Source organism: Trichomycterus rosablanca, chromosome 22 (assembly GCF_030014385.1).
Source record: "Trichomycterus rosablanca isolate fTriRos1 chromosome 22, fTriRos1.hap1, whole genome shotgun sequence".
In the NCBI taxonomy this organism is placed as follows: domain Eukaryota; kingdom Metazoa; phylum Chordata; class Actinopteri; order Siluriformes; family Trichomycteridae; genus Trichomycterus; species Trichomycterus rosablanca.
Window position 1 is genome coordinate 4,221,706 of NC_086009.1, and position 14,991 is coordinate 4,236,696.

The 14,991-nt window shown below is 37.5% G+C and overlaps 3 protein-coding genes across 4 annotated transcripts; 2 read left to right on the forward strand and 1 right to left on the reverse strand.

The window, feature by feature from the left end:
• Positions 1–1,014: 1,014 nt before the first annotated feature.
• Positions 1,015–5,644, reverse strand: hsp70.3 (heat shock cognate 70-kd protein, tandem duplicate 3). Of its 2 annotated transcripts, XR_010015657.1 has the most exons (3): positions 5,550–5,644; positions 2,314–4,767; positions 1,015–1,068 (listed from the first exon to the last, which is right to left on the reverse strand). XR_010015657.1 is itself a non-coding variant. In XM_063018448.1 (2 exons), exon 2 carries the CDS (start codon positions 4,743–4,745, stop codon positions 2,814–2,816), a length of 1,932 nt encoding a protein of 643 aa, XP_062874518.1. In that variant the 5' UTR covers positions 4,746–4,767; positions 5,550–5,644; the 3' UTR covers positions 2,211–2,813. The 2 variants fall into 2 exon arrangements, 1 of the variants encoding a protein (XP_062874518.1); XM_063018448.1 differs by lacking the exon at positions 1,015–1,068 and having other exon boundaries at positions 2,211–4,767.
• Positions 5,645–7,876: 2,232 nt separating this feature from the next.
• On the forward strand, positions 7,877–10,123 carry hsd17b1 (hydroxysteroid (17-beta) dehydrogenase 1). Its single transcript, XM_062985016.1, has 6 exons — positions 7,877–7,973; positions 8,099–8,260; positions 8,433–8,612; positions 9,117–9,210; positions 9,329–9,509; positions 9,950–10,123. Exons 1-6 carry the CDS (start codon positions 7,877–7,879, stop codon positions 10,121–10,123), a joined length of 888 nt encoding a protein of 295 aa, XP_062841086.1.
• A 923-nt stretch (positions 10,124–11,046) lies between these two features.
• Positions 11,047–14,342, forward strand: si:ch73-141c7.1 (coenzyme Q-binding protein COQ10 homolog, mitochondrial). Its single transcript, XM_062985017.1, has 5 exons — positions 11,047–11,150; positions 12,553–12,705; positions 12,778–12,970; positions 13,172–13,273; positions 14,184–14,342. Exons 1-5 carry the CDS (start codon positions 11,047–11,049, stop codon positions 14,340–14,342), a joined length of 711 nt encoding a protein of 236 aa, XP_062841087.1.
• The last annotated feature ends 649 nt before the right edge of the window (positions 14,343–14,991 follow it).

Below are 14,991 nucleotides of genomic sequence, written 5' to 3' on the forward strand. Positions count from 1 at the left end.
AAATATAATAAAGTGAATGATTTGTTCTGTGCAGATTTTAAAACAGTTGTAAACAGCTCAGGTACAGTAGGCCTTGGCTTTCTCAGCTTGTGTGTGCATATAATATTAAACAACGATCATTTTTAACCTAACTTAAGTTCTATCCAATGGATAGCACTGTAATTACCATAAACAGTGGTTTCAATACATTGTCCAATTACACGTAAGACTTCAGTGATAAATCTGTAAAATATGTGATGTCAATATACAACCAAGGATTTAAAATGAGATATTAAAGCATTCTTTTCTTTAATCTTTTAAACTATACTGCAATCAGTGTTGCCATATGTATTTTATCTACATCATATCTAGCACATCTTGAGAGCTAGCTCATCTTGTCTAACATGTAAAACCCCAATATTTTTACTGATCAATGCTCTCTGTATTTCTCTGCCACTCATGCTGGCACCTTGACCAGATTTTGGAGCTATTATTTAATTAGAAAGAAGGTGACTCCCTATCCAGCCTCCCTCATTTCAAACCACCAAATGATTAAAGCAGATTTGTTGTGAAGATTCTGACCATTACTGTAAGCTAGCAGGGTAAACAAAAGGTGTTTTAATTTTAGGTTCTCTTAAATAGAGGGAAGACAATGTGTGAGAGATCATTAGGCAGCTCATAAGAATGCAACAGCTGCACACCAAACACAAAATATACATGGGTGAATGCACATGGAATTAAGCAATAATCATTTCATAACAATATTGTCATGACTTGCTAGACATTACAGAATGAATATATGCATCTAAGCAAATTTCTAATAATATTTAAAGGCCGTTGCTTATGCGTATGCATGTGTATGGATTTAGATGTGAGATGAGCACCTGTTCAGAGCGGATTGTGTATCCATGCAGTAAAGTCATGTGTGAATGTTCATTGCACTCCTCAGGCTGGGATAAGGTGGGGGAGAAGGCCTTGCGAGTTTTATTGTTCTCTGCCTGAGCTTTGTTTTTCGGGGTTGCATTTCAGGCCTGACATTTCTGGAACTGCCGGGAAGAAAGGGCAACATTGGCCATGCCAAGGACCCCCCTTTAGTCACACAGTGGAAAATAATGCAAAAGGCTGTACTTCATGTAATATCATCATATTATCACACATACACACTGCCAAGAGCCTGTGGTTACTGCATCTATATACCATCCAGACACCCTAAAATCTGCTTTGCATGTTTGCATATACAGCTGACTTCTGGTGTGTTCTCTGGCAGGCACATGCACAGATAGACCCCAGGTGGTAAACACTCTATTCGTAAACGTTTGTTTTTCCAATTTCATATTTGTTGTTACATTTGAATCTATTGAGTATTAAGCATATGCATAAATAAACACACAAGTAAGTAAAGATGTGCTACAGTATGTACATGTATTTTTTCAAAAATTTTATAAGGGGATGGACTTTTTTGCCTGGGCACCTACAATTTTCTGACTGTGGTAACACTACTCTTAATAATTAATTTACATTCTTACTGTTGTCAATTACTTTATACTGTATATCCTCTGTATATACTGTAGTAGAAGTGGACATTGGCCTTCCAATTTAATACTACAGCAATACACTGTAGCATTTTATATTTATTAAAACTAATATAGTGCATTTTGATTCATGTTTCACTTAAACAGTTCCTACTAATAGTCAACACAGTATGCCTATAGTAGGCCGATTTATAATGAGGTGAATAGGCAACAGTCTCATATGACAGTCAGTACCGGTATGTATTTAGTACTTTGGTATTTGTAAATTACAGCTATTAATAAATATCGCTCTTGTGTGTTTGTGGTCTCCAACAAGAAGCCAACTAATTATTATTAGTGGGTTTATCTAAAGCCAGGAGGGTGATATCACATCTCTCTTTTGCAAGTCACACGCTGTGTGCCAGCTAAATCCAGATGTCAGGACAGATTGAAGGTCCTTGGCAGTTTTTTAGCATCCTTAGTCTTATGTGCTATGTAATTACTGTTGTTAAAAAATCTGGATATCTTTGAGTCTCTTGGTGTTACTAATTAGCATATCTGCATTGCTGCTAAAAGGGACGTAAAATACAGTAGCACAGAGTATATACTCACTAGACACTTTATTAGGAACACCTGAAAATGGAAAATTTTCATGAACAATGGTCTTTAGTGTTTTACACAGAATGGTACTAAAAACATTCAGCAAGCAGCAGTTCTATGGGCAAACAATGCTTTCATAAATGAGCTCTTTGGAGAAAGCTCTTTGGAGAAAGCTCTTTGACAGGAAGACCACATTACCTTAAATAACCACAGAAATACTGACCTCTGCTGGCTAACAGTTGGTATTTTCTTTTTAGCCCCCAGTAATCACTGAGCTGGAAAACATTACGTTATTTATTCTCTGAGATAGAAGAACATTCAGGGCATTACAGTAAATTGAAAATACTTTATTTCATTCTTAATACAAAGTTTACATCAAAACATTCAGATCTAAACACAAGAAGAAGACAACTGCTGCTACAAAAATGAATTACATTATATAGCATATAAGTATATTGACAATATTTACAAGTATGTGAGTGTTCTGTTTTGCACAACTCATTATTTTTCAGTTACAATCATTGTTATTGCAAAATAAGATATTTATCATGTTCCCAGTTTATATTTACTCAGCCTTATATTTAACCTGTAATGCAATTAGATAGACAGACAGATAGCTAGATCTGAAAAAAGTAATAGTACCTATTCAAAAAGACCAGAAAACAATTGGGACAAAATAATTAAGATTTATGTATAAGGTTTAGTTCACGTATAGTTCATATTTTAATCCACTTCTTCAATAGTTGGCCCTTGAGTGTTTGCTCCTGAGGCAGATCGTGCCTGAGCTCCACAGCTTCCAGTAGGCATCCCTCCCTGATAGAGTTTAGTGATGATAGGGTTGCAGACTTTCTCCAGTTTCTTTAGCTGGTGCTCAAACTCCTCCTTATCAGCCAGCTGGTTGTTCTCCAACCATGAAATCGCCTGGCTGCACTTTTCAGTTACTTTCTTCTTGTCATCTTCACTGATTTTGCCTTTCATGTTGTCATCTTCTACACTGTTGTTCATGTTATAGGCGTATGACTCCAGGGAATTCTTGGCAGCAATCTTCTCTCTTTGTTGATCGTCCTCTGCTTTGTATTTATCTGCTTCCTGCACCATCCTCTCAATGTCTTCCTTACTCAGTCTGCCCTTGTCATTGGTGATGGTGATTTTGTTCTCTTTGCCAGTGCTTTTGTCCACAGCAGAGACATTCAGAATTCCATTAGCATCAATGTCAAGTGTCACCTCGATCTGAGGAACTCCACGTGGAGCAGGTGGGATGCCCGTCAGCTCAAACCTCCCGAGCATGTTGTTGTCTTTTGTCATGGCTCTCTCACCCTCATACACCTGAATCAGAACACCAGGCTGGTTGTCTGCATATGTGCTAAAGGTCTGCGTCTGCTTGGTGGGGATGGTGGTGTTGCGTTTGATGAGTGTAGTCATGACACCTCCTGCTGTCTCAATGCCAAGGGACAGTGGAGCCACATCCAGCAGCAGCAAATCCTGGACATTGCCAGAAGAGTCACCCATTAGTATGGCAGCCTGAACTGCAGCGCCATAAGCCACAGCCTCGTCTGGGTTGATGCTCTTGTTCAATTCACGGCCATTGAAAAAATCCTGCAGGAGTTTCTGGATCTTGGGGATTCTGGTAGAACCTCCAACTAGGACAATGTCATGAATCTGGGCCTTGTCCATCTTGGCATCTCTTAAGGCTTTCTCCACTGGCTCTAATGTTCCTCTAAAGAGGTCTGAGCACAACTCCTCAAACCGGGCTCTGGTGACTGAAGTGTAAAAGTCAATGCCCTCAAACAGGGAGTCAATTTCAATGCTGGCCTGAGAGCTGGAGGACAGGGTTCTCTTGGCTCTCTCACAGGCGGTACGCAGCCTCCTTAGTGCCCGCTTGTTTTGGCTGATGTCCTTCTTGTACTTCCTTTTAAATTCCTCCACAAAATGGTTGACCATGCGATTGTCAAAGTCCTCTCCTCCAAGGTGAGTGTCTCCTGCTGTGGCTTTCACCTCGAAGATTCCATCATCAAGGGTCAGGATGGACACATCAAAGGTACCACCACCCAGGTCAAAGATCAGAACGTTTTGCTCTCCCTTCTTGCCTTTGTCCAAACCATAGGCGATCGCTGCAGCTGTAGGCTCGTTAATGATCCTCAGGACATTCAGTCCAGCTATTACCCCAGCATCTTTAGTAGCCTGCCTTTGAGAGTCATTGAAGTATGCAGGGACTGTAATAACAGCATTTGTAACCTTCTGCCCCAGATAGGCCTCTGCAGTTTCTTTCATTTTCACAAGAACCATGGAGGAGATCTCTTCAGGGTTAAAGGATTTGCTCTCTCCTTTGTACTCCACTTGAACCTTCGGCTTGCCTCCATCGCTGATCACCTGAAAGGGCCAGTGCTTCATGTCTGACTGCACAACGGAATCATCAAACTTTCTGCCAATCAGCCTTTTGGCATCGAAAACTGTGTTGTTGGGGTTCATGGCCACTTGGTTTTTTGCAGCATCTCCGATGAGCCTCTCTGTGTCTGTGAAGGCCACGTAGCTGGGTGTTGTTCTGTTTCCCTGGTCGTTAGCAATGATCTCCACTTTTCCATGCTGAAACACCCCCACACAGGAGTAGGTGGTGCCCAGGTCGATGCCAATAGCAATTCCTTTAGCCGGGGACATCTTAATTGTGGCTGTTGGATGTCTACAATGACATTAAAAAACATAAACAATAGTTAATCCATCTGTTTTTCTAAATTGCAAAATGGTGACAATCTTAAACCAACATAACCGGTGTAAATAAGTAATAACCAGTAAATAAGTAATACAAATACTAAGATATTAAAATTTGTTGCAAATTATTTATTTGAATTTAGACAGGATTTGAGTATATACGTATATATTATTTCAGTAGTAAAGCTTCACACACCAAATAGAGATTTATTTATTAGGATTTTAACGTTATGTTTTACACGCTTTGGTTACATTCATGACAGAACAGGTAGTTACTGGTTACCAGATTCATCAGTTCAAGTTTAATGTCAATCACAGTAATGGACAATGTTGTATCTCCAATTCACCTCACTTTACATTTACTTTTTCGGCATTTAGCAGACGCCTTTATCCAAAGCGACTTACATTACAGTTACAGTGTACAGTTTAAACAATTGAGGGTTAAGGGCCTTGCTCAAGGGCCCAACAGTAGCAACATGGCAGTGATGGGGCTTGAACCAGTGACCTTCTGATTACTAGTTCAGTACCTTAACCACTAGGCTACGGCTTACCTTACCTCACTTGCAAGTCTTTGGACTGTGGGAGGAAACCGAAGCTCCCGGAGGAAACCCACACAGACATGGGGAGAACATGCAAACTCCACATAGAAAGGACCAAGACTGCCCCACCAGGGGATCAAACCCAGGACCTTCTTGCTACCCACTGAGCCGCCCCACCAAATAGAGATAGAGAGGTTATAAAGATTGTACTTACATGTATTAGGATGATATTATATATGAAGATAAGTTGCAGTAGTTCAGGCTGTTGCTGTCCTGATCTTTATTGGTGCAGTTTTCTCTCTCCTCTGTGTTTTCTGTCCCTGTTGCCCCTCTCTCTCTCATGCTGGTGTTTATATACAGCGGTGGAAGCAGCCACTCACTTCTCGCTCTTTCTCCTCAGTTCCACAGAGCGCCTGTGAAAGTGACCAATCAGAGAACAGACAGAGCACTAAGTCCCGCCCACCTCTGACGTCAACCAGAGGAGCTTCTTCTGGAGAGTTCGAGCAGTTTCTTTTTCCTTATATTAGGGGCCAGAGGCTATGTTAGAGGGGCCAATTACTTTCTGCCCAAATGTGCATTGTGGGCATTAAGAAAATAGAATTCAACATTTTATTTATGCAGTTTTCAGTCTACATTTTCTTGAGTTTGACGTAAACAGATCAACAAAGAATCACCATTTAAGGCATTTGCTCTGCTTAAATGTCATTTATTCAGTCCTTTTCTTTTTCATATTCAATTTGAGTTACCTATACTGTATTCCTAGGGGGGCCGTGGGGGGGGGGGGGGGGGGTGCTTTTATGTGATGGTCTTATGTGAAAACACAAAACTGCTGACTCACTACTGACTGATTATGAAAACTGACTGAATTGTTGCATACTAGTCCTTAAATAAGTGACAATAACGAACTCTACAGCATCAACATCTTGCACATTAACTGTTTTTCTTAGTTTTTCAATTGTGGCATGGTAAACTTATAAAACACTTAAATTCCAAAATTCCAAAGTCGTAGGGCAGTTGTAGGTACTGGACTAGCAGGCACGTGCGCAGATAGACCCCTAGTGGTGCTCAAGCACCTGCCCTTTTGTCCTGGATGAGAAAAGTGCACTTTCTGCTGGAGCCCAATTTTTTTCTACATTCATCAATATTTAAAAATAAAAATTACCTGTGTAGGAACGCTGTGTAGGAAAAGTCACCTTTAGTCAAGGAGTTATTTTCATGCAAGCATTTATACTTCAACAGTTGAGGTTTACAAATGAGGAATAATTTTGCTAGGTAATTAACATTACAAACTAATATATGTAGAGGCTAAATATAATGCTCTATGATATAGAACAGCATACAAAAAAATGATGAATAAATAGGAAAATGTTATTTAGCTGTCTATTTGATTTTATTGGCATAATAATAGGCCCATTGTTAACATTAACTACCCAAAGTGGGTTTCTGATTTGAAATCAAAGGTAGGTCTTAAGTTGAGCTACATGACAGTCTGGTGAGGTAAATTGATACTAGTAATGGTATATTATTAGTGTAATGCTTCAACTCTGTCAGAAAACAGTAAAGTGATGTATACTGTGTTCTCCCCTTTATGGCGATTCAGTAAGTCACTCTTGATTATTATGCACAACATTGATTTATCTCATTTACAAATTTTGCAGCATAATGCCAAGAAAAGAAAGGTTACAAAAGCAGAAAGAAAAGGAACTACACCAAGCAGCTCAGGGTGGCAGCTCTCTTTTATCCTGGATTAGGCCATCTACCAGTAAAGCAAATGAGGGAAAAAGCGCGCACAATATGGCCTTGTTTTTGCCTGTTTTTTATTTATTTATGCAATTTAATCATTTGAGTTATTTGATTAGATGTGTATTTATTGTGTTAACAAAATAAAAATATAAGTTAAATATCCTACTGCGTTTTTTTTATTTTTTATTAATAATTTTGGCGATGGGTGCCCTTTTTTTTGGCTTGAGCACCTGCCCCCAAAGATATCTGTGCACGTGCCTGTGGACTAGTAACCAAAAGGTTGCCGGTTCAAGCCCCACTACTGCCAGGTTGCCACTGTTGGGCCCTTGAGCAAGACCCTTAACCCTCAATTGCTCAGATTGTATACTGTCACAATACTGTAAGTCGCTTTGGATAAAAGCATCCACTAAATGCTGAAAATGTAAAAGTAGGGACAGTAATATTTTTAAAAATAGACAGCAAAGTGTGTGTGTGTGTGTGTGTGTGTGTGTGCGTGTGCGTGCGTGTGAAAAAGAATGTAAGAGCCAGTTCTGTATGTGTGTGTGACTAGCCTCGGTGTATATGTAGTGTATATGCACCTGTTGAGCTATCCAATGTGGAACAAAAAATGTTTGGCCTTGTGAAAGTAAGGAATTAAAACACCCTCCCCGAAAGACTAAAAGTGAAAGACACAACATATTGTGCTCAGAGCAGCATCTCACATCGCTCCAGAACAATACAGCATTTCTGGTTTCATCCCTCAGCCTGCAATCCTCACTTTCCTATTTAATCTGGTACTGTGGATCAAGTTTGGTTCTGATGGAGCAAAAAGTAGTTCTTATCACTGGCTGCTCATCAGGGATTGGACTTAGCCTGGCCATCCGTCTTGCATCAGATCCATTAAAATCATATAAAGGTGAACATTAACATTTTAGATCTTTGATAAAATTTTATATTAAGTGAGGGACTTTTTTGTAATTACGTTATGAGGTTTTTTTGCTGCTGTGCATAATGCATTTAATTTTCTGTGTGTTGTTTTAGTTTATGCCACCATGCGTAATCTGGATAAGAAGCAGCGCTTGTTGGAGAGTGTGCAAGGTCTGCACAAGGACACCCTGGCTGTTTTGCAGATGGACATCACTGTCCAGCAATCCATATTGACTGCCCAGAGCAGAATTACTGAGGGCAGAGTGGACATCTTGGGTGAGAAAGAGAGCAAGGGCTACTCAGTAACATTTAAATAGCAAGAATAAAAGTATGTCTTAAATCTCACTATTTTAATTATAGGTAAATTTATATTAGGTAAATATGTTGCAGTGGAGGGTAAAGTTAATGCACGCAGGTACAAAGTTCTCTCTCTTTTTTTCTCTGCTAGTATGCAATGCAGGTATAGGGCTGATGGGCCCTCTGGAGGCACAATCAGAGGACACTATGCGAGGAATCCTGGAGGTAAATCTGCTGGGTACAATTCGCACTATTCAGACATTTCTACCTGACATGAAAAGAAGGAGACAAGGACAGATCCTGGTTACTGGAAGCATGGGAGGACTACAAGGTGAAAAGCATTGAATTAGATCTATTAAATCTATTAGAATTAGGTTTATTTGGCTTTGTAACAAATAAAGGAAACCATAATAGATGAATAAGAAGCTTATCTGGTAGGAAAGATTTGCTTTACAATACAATGTGTACTTCCAAACCCATTTCATATTAATGATAAACTGTGTTTTCTGGTAAACTATATTAACTAACCGTGTGTTTTGACTGGCTTAGTTTTGTCTACCTCGAAGGCCACTGCAAGCTTATTCTGTCACTTGGTCATGTAGTGTCTTTTGGTCCTACCCCCTTCACTTTTTAGGTTAGAAAAATCCCTTGTATTTGTTGTAGGTCCTTGTATATATTAAACTGTTTTTATCTAAACTGTAATGTTTGCATTTTGTGTTCTTTGTTGCTCCATGGTCCTGGAAAAACTTGGTTTTGTTTAGTATGCACATGTATATAGCTGAAATAAAAAGAAGTTTCTTGAATCTAATGCTATGTGTGTATATGTGCCCCATAGGCTTGCCCTTTAATGAGGTGTACTGTGGCAGCAAGTTCGCAATAGAGGGTGTCTGTGAAAGCTTGGCCATTTTGCTACAACATTTTAACATCCAGTGAGTTCAATGTTTGTGTTTGTGACATCGTAAAGTTGCATCTCTTTAACCCAGGCTGAAATGTGAAATTAAATGAACTTAAATGATAATGCAAATAAATGTTTTTTTCTCATGACAGTGTGAGTCTGGTGGAGTGTGGGCCAGTGAACACAGACTTCCTAAACAACCTGAAAAAAACTGAGGTGAGTGATGATTCTGTGGAAGTGGATGAACTCACACGACGTCTGTATGAGATGTACCTGCAGCACTGTGAGATGATGTTTCAGAACGCAGCGCAGGACACTGATGATATTATCCAGGTGAGCACAGTTGACATCATGCAGGTAAATCTGGAGAATTGAGGTATTTATTGTTTTAGTTTTTTTTTTTATTATTTAATATACTACACTCTTAAAGATAGAGGTTACACAATAGGTTATTTAGTGCCCTGTCAAAAAATAGGACCATTAATATAATGTAAACATTTAAGGTAGCAGATTATTTGTGTTCTTTGTGGCTTTGTGTGATCTTAGAAGATTTTAGGACATACAATTATAGTATATATATTTAGTGTGGGGCTTGAAGTAAAAACTGCTTTAAAGAACCTTCTCTTGGATTCTTATTATTCATTATAAGGTGTCTGTGTATATGGTAGCACTTCTAAAATGATTTGGTATAGACCTCTAATGAGAAGTGATTAAAAACATAGTTGGATTATGTAAAGAGTTCTGGTATAACAGGGCATCTGTCTCTCACTCAGGTCTTCCTGGAGGTGATTAAGGATCCATCTCCAGTCTTCAGATACTACACTAACAGTGCTCTGCTCCCCCTGAGTAGCCTCAAACTGACGCATCTTGACGGTTCGCAGTACATTAAAGCCATGAGCAAGCTTATCTTCTCTCGTGCTGTAAAGGATAATGTGCAGGATGAGTAATTTACATAACAGGGTTCTTTTATTAGAAGAAATTCCTCTGTGTTGTAAGCCTTTTTCTGTTTATAGATTATTATGACATGTTACCACAAACAAGCATTTTGAGATGTTTTCTTGTAATGAAAAAAGAAGCTATATTACTTTATTGTAATAAAAAAAGTATTTTTACATGTTTTGTATAATGATCTAATTCATATTTTTGGCTCTTCTGTACATTTTTTTTCTTTCAAATGAAACTACTTAAAAAAAGTTTTTTATGATTAAGTTTTACGAGTGTACTTTCATGTCTCTGCTCACTCATTAATTCCTTAAAGCCTTTTAAAAAATTTTATTTATTTTATTTTATTTTATTTTAAGGCTATAACAACCAAGAAATTGAATTATTTGATCTATTAAAACAAGTTAGAAATTGGAGCTTTGTGCTATCAACTGAAAGGTTGAGAGCTTAAATCCCAGCTCTGCCATGCAGCCACAGTTGGGTCCCTGAGCAAGGCCCTTAACTCTCTCTGCTCCAGGGGCGCCGTACAATGGCTGACCCCAGCTCTGGAAAGAAAGAATTTCGTTGTACTGTATCTGTATATGTATATATGACAAATAAAGGCATTCTATTCTATTCTATTCTATTCTATTCTATTCTATTCTATTCTATTCCATTCTATTCTATTCCATATTAAACTTGCTGTATTTATATTGTATCTTGTGAGTTCAGTCATTCCACAAATAACACCTTATTTAATGTAATCTATTTTAGACTCATGTGAGCGCCCTCTAGTGGATGTAAAACATATATCATGTCTTTAACTTTGACTCTTCCTCTAACTGAGCAGTCGGTGAAGATTCTCGTTCCTTTACAACCGGTTGTAAACAAAACCAGAGCTGCTCAGTTTAGCGACACATTTAAGTTTTTAATTATTTAAATGAAACTTATGGGGACAAAAGTTAACACACTGCTGTTAAGAACACTGGCTGAGCTGTTTGAGACTCGCTTATCAGGTGTCAAAAGGAAAACCTTAAACCAAGCCAAAGTGAGGTAAGAACACTTTTTATTTTAAATTAATACTTTGCACCTTGTATTTTAATATTTTAATATACCTACTGATTGTAATTTGCTGTACGTTGCCTGTAATATGTTGTAATATGTGTGACTGTAGATTGTTAAATACTGATGTACAAAACACTGTGCCTCCACTGAACTCTGCATAATAAATTAAATGTTGAATAAATAGTTTATTCTGACATTTGAAGCTCTAAAGTAAAGAATCAGATTTGACTTAATTGACTTCTGTATTTTTAGGAAGTCAGTCTCGATTTTTTTCTTTGTTTCTTTTTTCATGGGACCAGAAGTACACTTGATTGATTTGATACTCATTGATTTATTGTCTGTTTTACCACCACTATTCATGGTCGTGGTGGGTCCTAATTTTTCTGATTGTCTGTGTTTGGACTTGTGGAGGGAAACAACACAGTGAAGAACACAGAAAATAACCTGAACTTCAGTCAATTAAGCTTTAATGTGCTGGTTTTAAAACAGGGGCTATTTTTCTTTTTCATTTTGTGTGTTCTACTCTTTTAAACAACTGGTTTGTTAATTCACTTAAAGCCAATACAACCCTAATTTAATGAATGAATGATGCCCTTCATTAGGGCATATTGTTTATTGTTTTTTGTTATTATTGTAAATTAACACAGCCCAAATAAAAAAATGAAATAAGGTTAAGGATCAGGCTCTTGCTGGCTGCTGGAAGAGAATGTGAGCTTCACTACATTGGTGTCATTTAAGGGAAATCGCATGAAAGTGTTTCTCTCACTTATGTGCTATTAGAGCAATGACTGAATGATTGGGACACTTTTTTGTCCAGAGAACCAACAAGAATCCTTTCACACGTTAATTCCAATGAAAAACTTATTTAGTAGACTTTATTGTGGGTTCTCGGAAAATGTTAAATGTTGGGTAAAACCAACATTAATTTAGATTAATAATTTAGATGGTATACAGACAGTTCTATAATGTCATTGACTTTGTGATGTGGCCTTCTAATTCCTTACTGGTGATGATGATGACTGTTATGACTACAGCAGGAGAATTTTTTCTGATAAGCTAAAGAGGCCTGTTTTGTCTTAACCTACTAAAAAGTACATGAAATAGTGGTTTCTTGCTTAGATTAGTAAGAAAAGCCAAACATGCTGAGAGCTGAAATGTAATATTTAAGAAAAATGTTTAGCTTATATTATGTTTTATTTTATTTTAATATGTTGTATTAAAACTAATACATTGTTAACTAAACTGCTACTATTGTTTGAATTGATCTGTATTGACTGTGTATGTCTGAACTGTCTAAAATGTGTAAACTGCTAGCAGTCTGTTAGGTAGTTTTAAATAGCTATAAATGTCAGTGTTTGTGTAATTGTTTATTCTTTTGTATCCTTGCTAGAAATCTGAGCTTATTTGGTTCACTGGTGAAGCAGCATGCCAGCTTACTTCCCTCACCTTTGATGCCAGCTGTCCTTTCCACCCGAAATTTCATTAATCTGGCTGTTCCCATTACAGCACGGCGAATGGAGTATTTTGAAAACCGGACTATAGGGTAAGTTGACAGACATATATGCACATATTTGTAAACTTCAAAACAGAGAAACATGTAGATGTTTTTTTGCAGGTACTCAGCTGAGCAGATCTACAACATAGTAGCCAGTGTGGACCAGTACCAGTATTTTGTGCCTTGGTGCAAGAAGTCAAAGGTTATGAAAGGGATGAATGGAGATGTACAAGCACAATTGGAAATTGGATTCCCTCCCTTCAGTGAGCGCTATATCTCTGAGGTTACTGTCATCCCTAACCACCAAGTCAGGGTAAGTACCAGCATCATTAGTTTTGGGGGGTAGGATATGTGTGATTAACATGATACACTAGGTTAGGTAAGGTTTAATACTCTGTTTAAGAAAGTTACTGGATGTTCTAGAGGCTTAATTGGATTTTTCCAATCACATTGCGTCAGACCAGAACAGAGTAATTGAAAGCTTTTCATTACTTAATTGCTGTGTGTGTTTTAGGCTGTGTGTACAAATGGATCACTCTTCAGTCACCTCGAGACATTGTGGCAGTTCACGCCTGGTCCTGAGAATCAATGTGATTCCTGTAATGTGGAGTTCTATGTAGGTATTATAAGCACAACGTTTTATGATTACACAAACACAGCTTTTGTCTTAACACCTTTTATTACTGTCCTTCCCGTCTTACAGAGACTAACAACTAACTCCTAGTCTCCTAGTAGAAAGAAACAGATTAAAAGGTTATTTTTAACAGGCTCAGGTCTGTTACCTCTGCTCTAAAATATCCAGCAGTGAAGATCCGAGTCCTCACAGAGACAGTGAGCCGATTATCTTTTTATCCTTTTATTACAGACAGAGACACAGGTATGACTAGGACAGACGACTAGACTCCAGAGGATTTATGGTCTCATTGACGAAATGACTGAAGATAAAAGGGGTTAATGATTCTATTGCTGGATTGCTGCACCTCTCTTGTGCCCTTGCTAAATTCCATTTATAAATACGTATTTTAAATATGTGACTGTCTTATACTGATATACAGCCTTCCAGTGGTTTTGTAGTTAATCCTGTAACTGCCTCATTCTTTTCAGTGAACCTTTAACACAAAATGCACTATTAACTGTGCTGAAGTGAGATTCTCGGACCTAAATTCTGCACTACGTAGACATGCATAAATGTTTTGTGGCTTCAGTGTCTGATCAGATAGAGTCTGGAAATATTGGTAATACATAACCACAAATTCTTTTCTCTAAAAAAGGACCATCTCTGAAAATGTAAATGAAAAAGATTTGTTGTTTAATTTGCAAAGACCTTTAAATAAGATAATTTATAGTACTTATGAAAGCAATCAACAAAACATACAGTGCATAGATGTTTATGATCCATTTTTATTTAGTTTTATCATTTTATTACATTTAAATGTGGATTTGTTAGTGTTTCTTTTTAACATAACTTTAATAGAAAGTTTAGCTTTTAAATAATTAACTCTTGTTTTATTTTTTTTGTGATCTAGGTGTCATTTGAGTTCAAGTCCCTGCTCCACTCTCAGCTAGCAACAGTGTTTTTTGACGAGGTGGTTAAACAGATGGTGAATGCTTTTGAGATGCGAGCAGCCAAACTTTATAGCTGTTCACAGGAGACCAGCAGCAGCAGCAGCATGAAAACAGTCTGAGTAAACTGTCTGATGACTTTCTTTAAACAAAAGACTCACAGTAAGAGCATTTAGCTCTGGAGAAGATGTGTTGTTTTTTTACAATTCTGGTTAATATGGACTCTAAATGTTGGTATATATACAGTCATTAAGGGAAATGTTTAAATTAGTATTTATTTTTATCACAAGATTTATTTATGTAAAGGTATTTATGCAGATGTAGAAATTAAAGAGTAGAGTAAATGTTTAGTGTAGACTAATAGTTGAGTTGTGTTCTGTATATTTGTGTTCTGTACTTATCTGACGTAAGAGTTACTGAGACTTTTAATGAGAAATATGTTAGTTTTCCTTTTGGAAAAATAGTTCTTGTGTATGTTGTTAGTACAGTGACTGTAACTTTTTAAGACAGCACAACATATTTTTAGTGACTGTTACAAAAATTAGCCTGTAAATATCTTGTATACATTTTAAAACGATTTTTTATGCATATTTTATTTTATTCCATAATGCAATAAAAGCATTAAATAATTTGTTCCGTTGTGTGTTTGTAAAGCCCAGCAACTTTGTTAACTCACATTTAAATTGCAGCACTTATCATGCTCTACGTTTGGAAGGGGCGAGGGTTCCTAAAATATCTTCCTGTTACTCTGCTTTTTACCAAGCAGTTTCA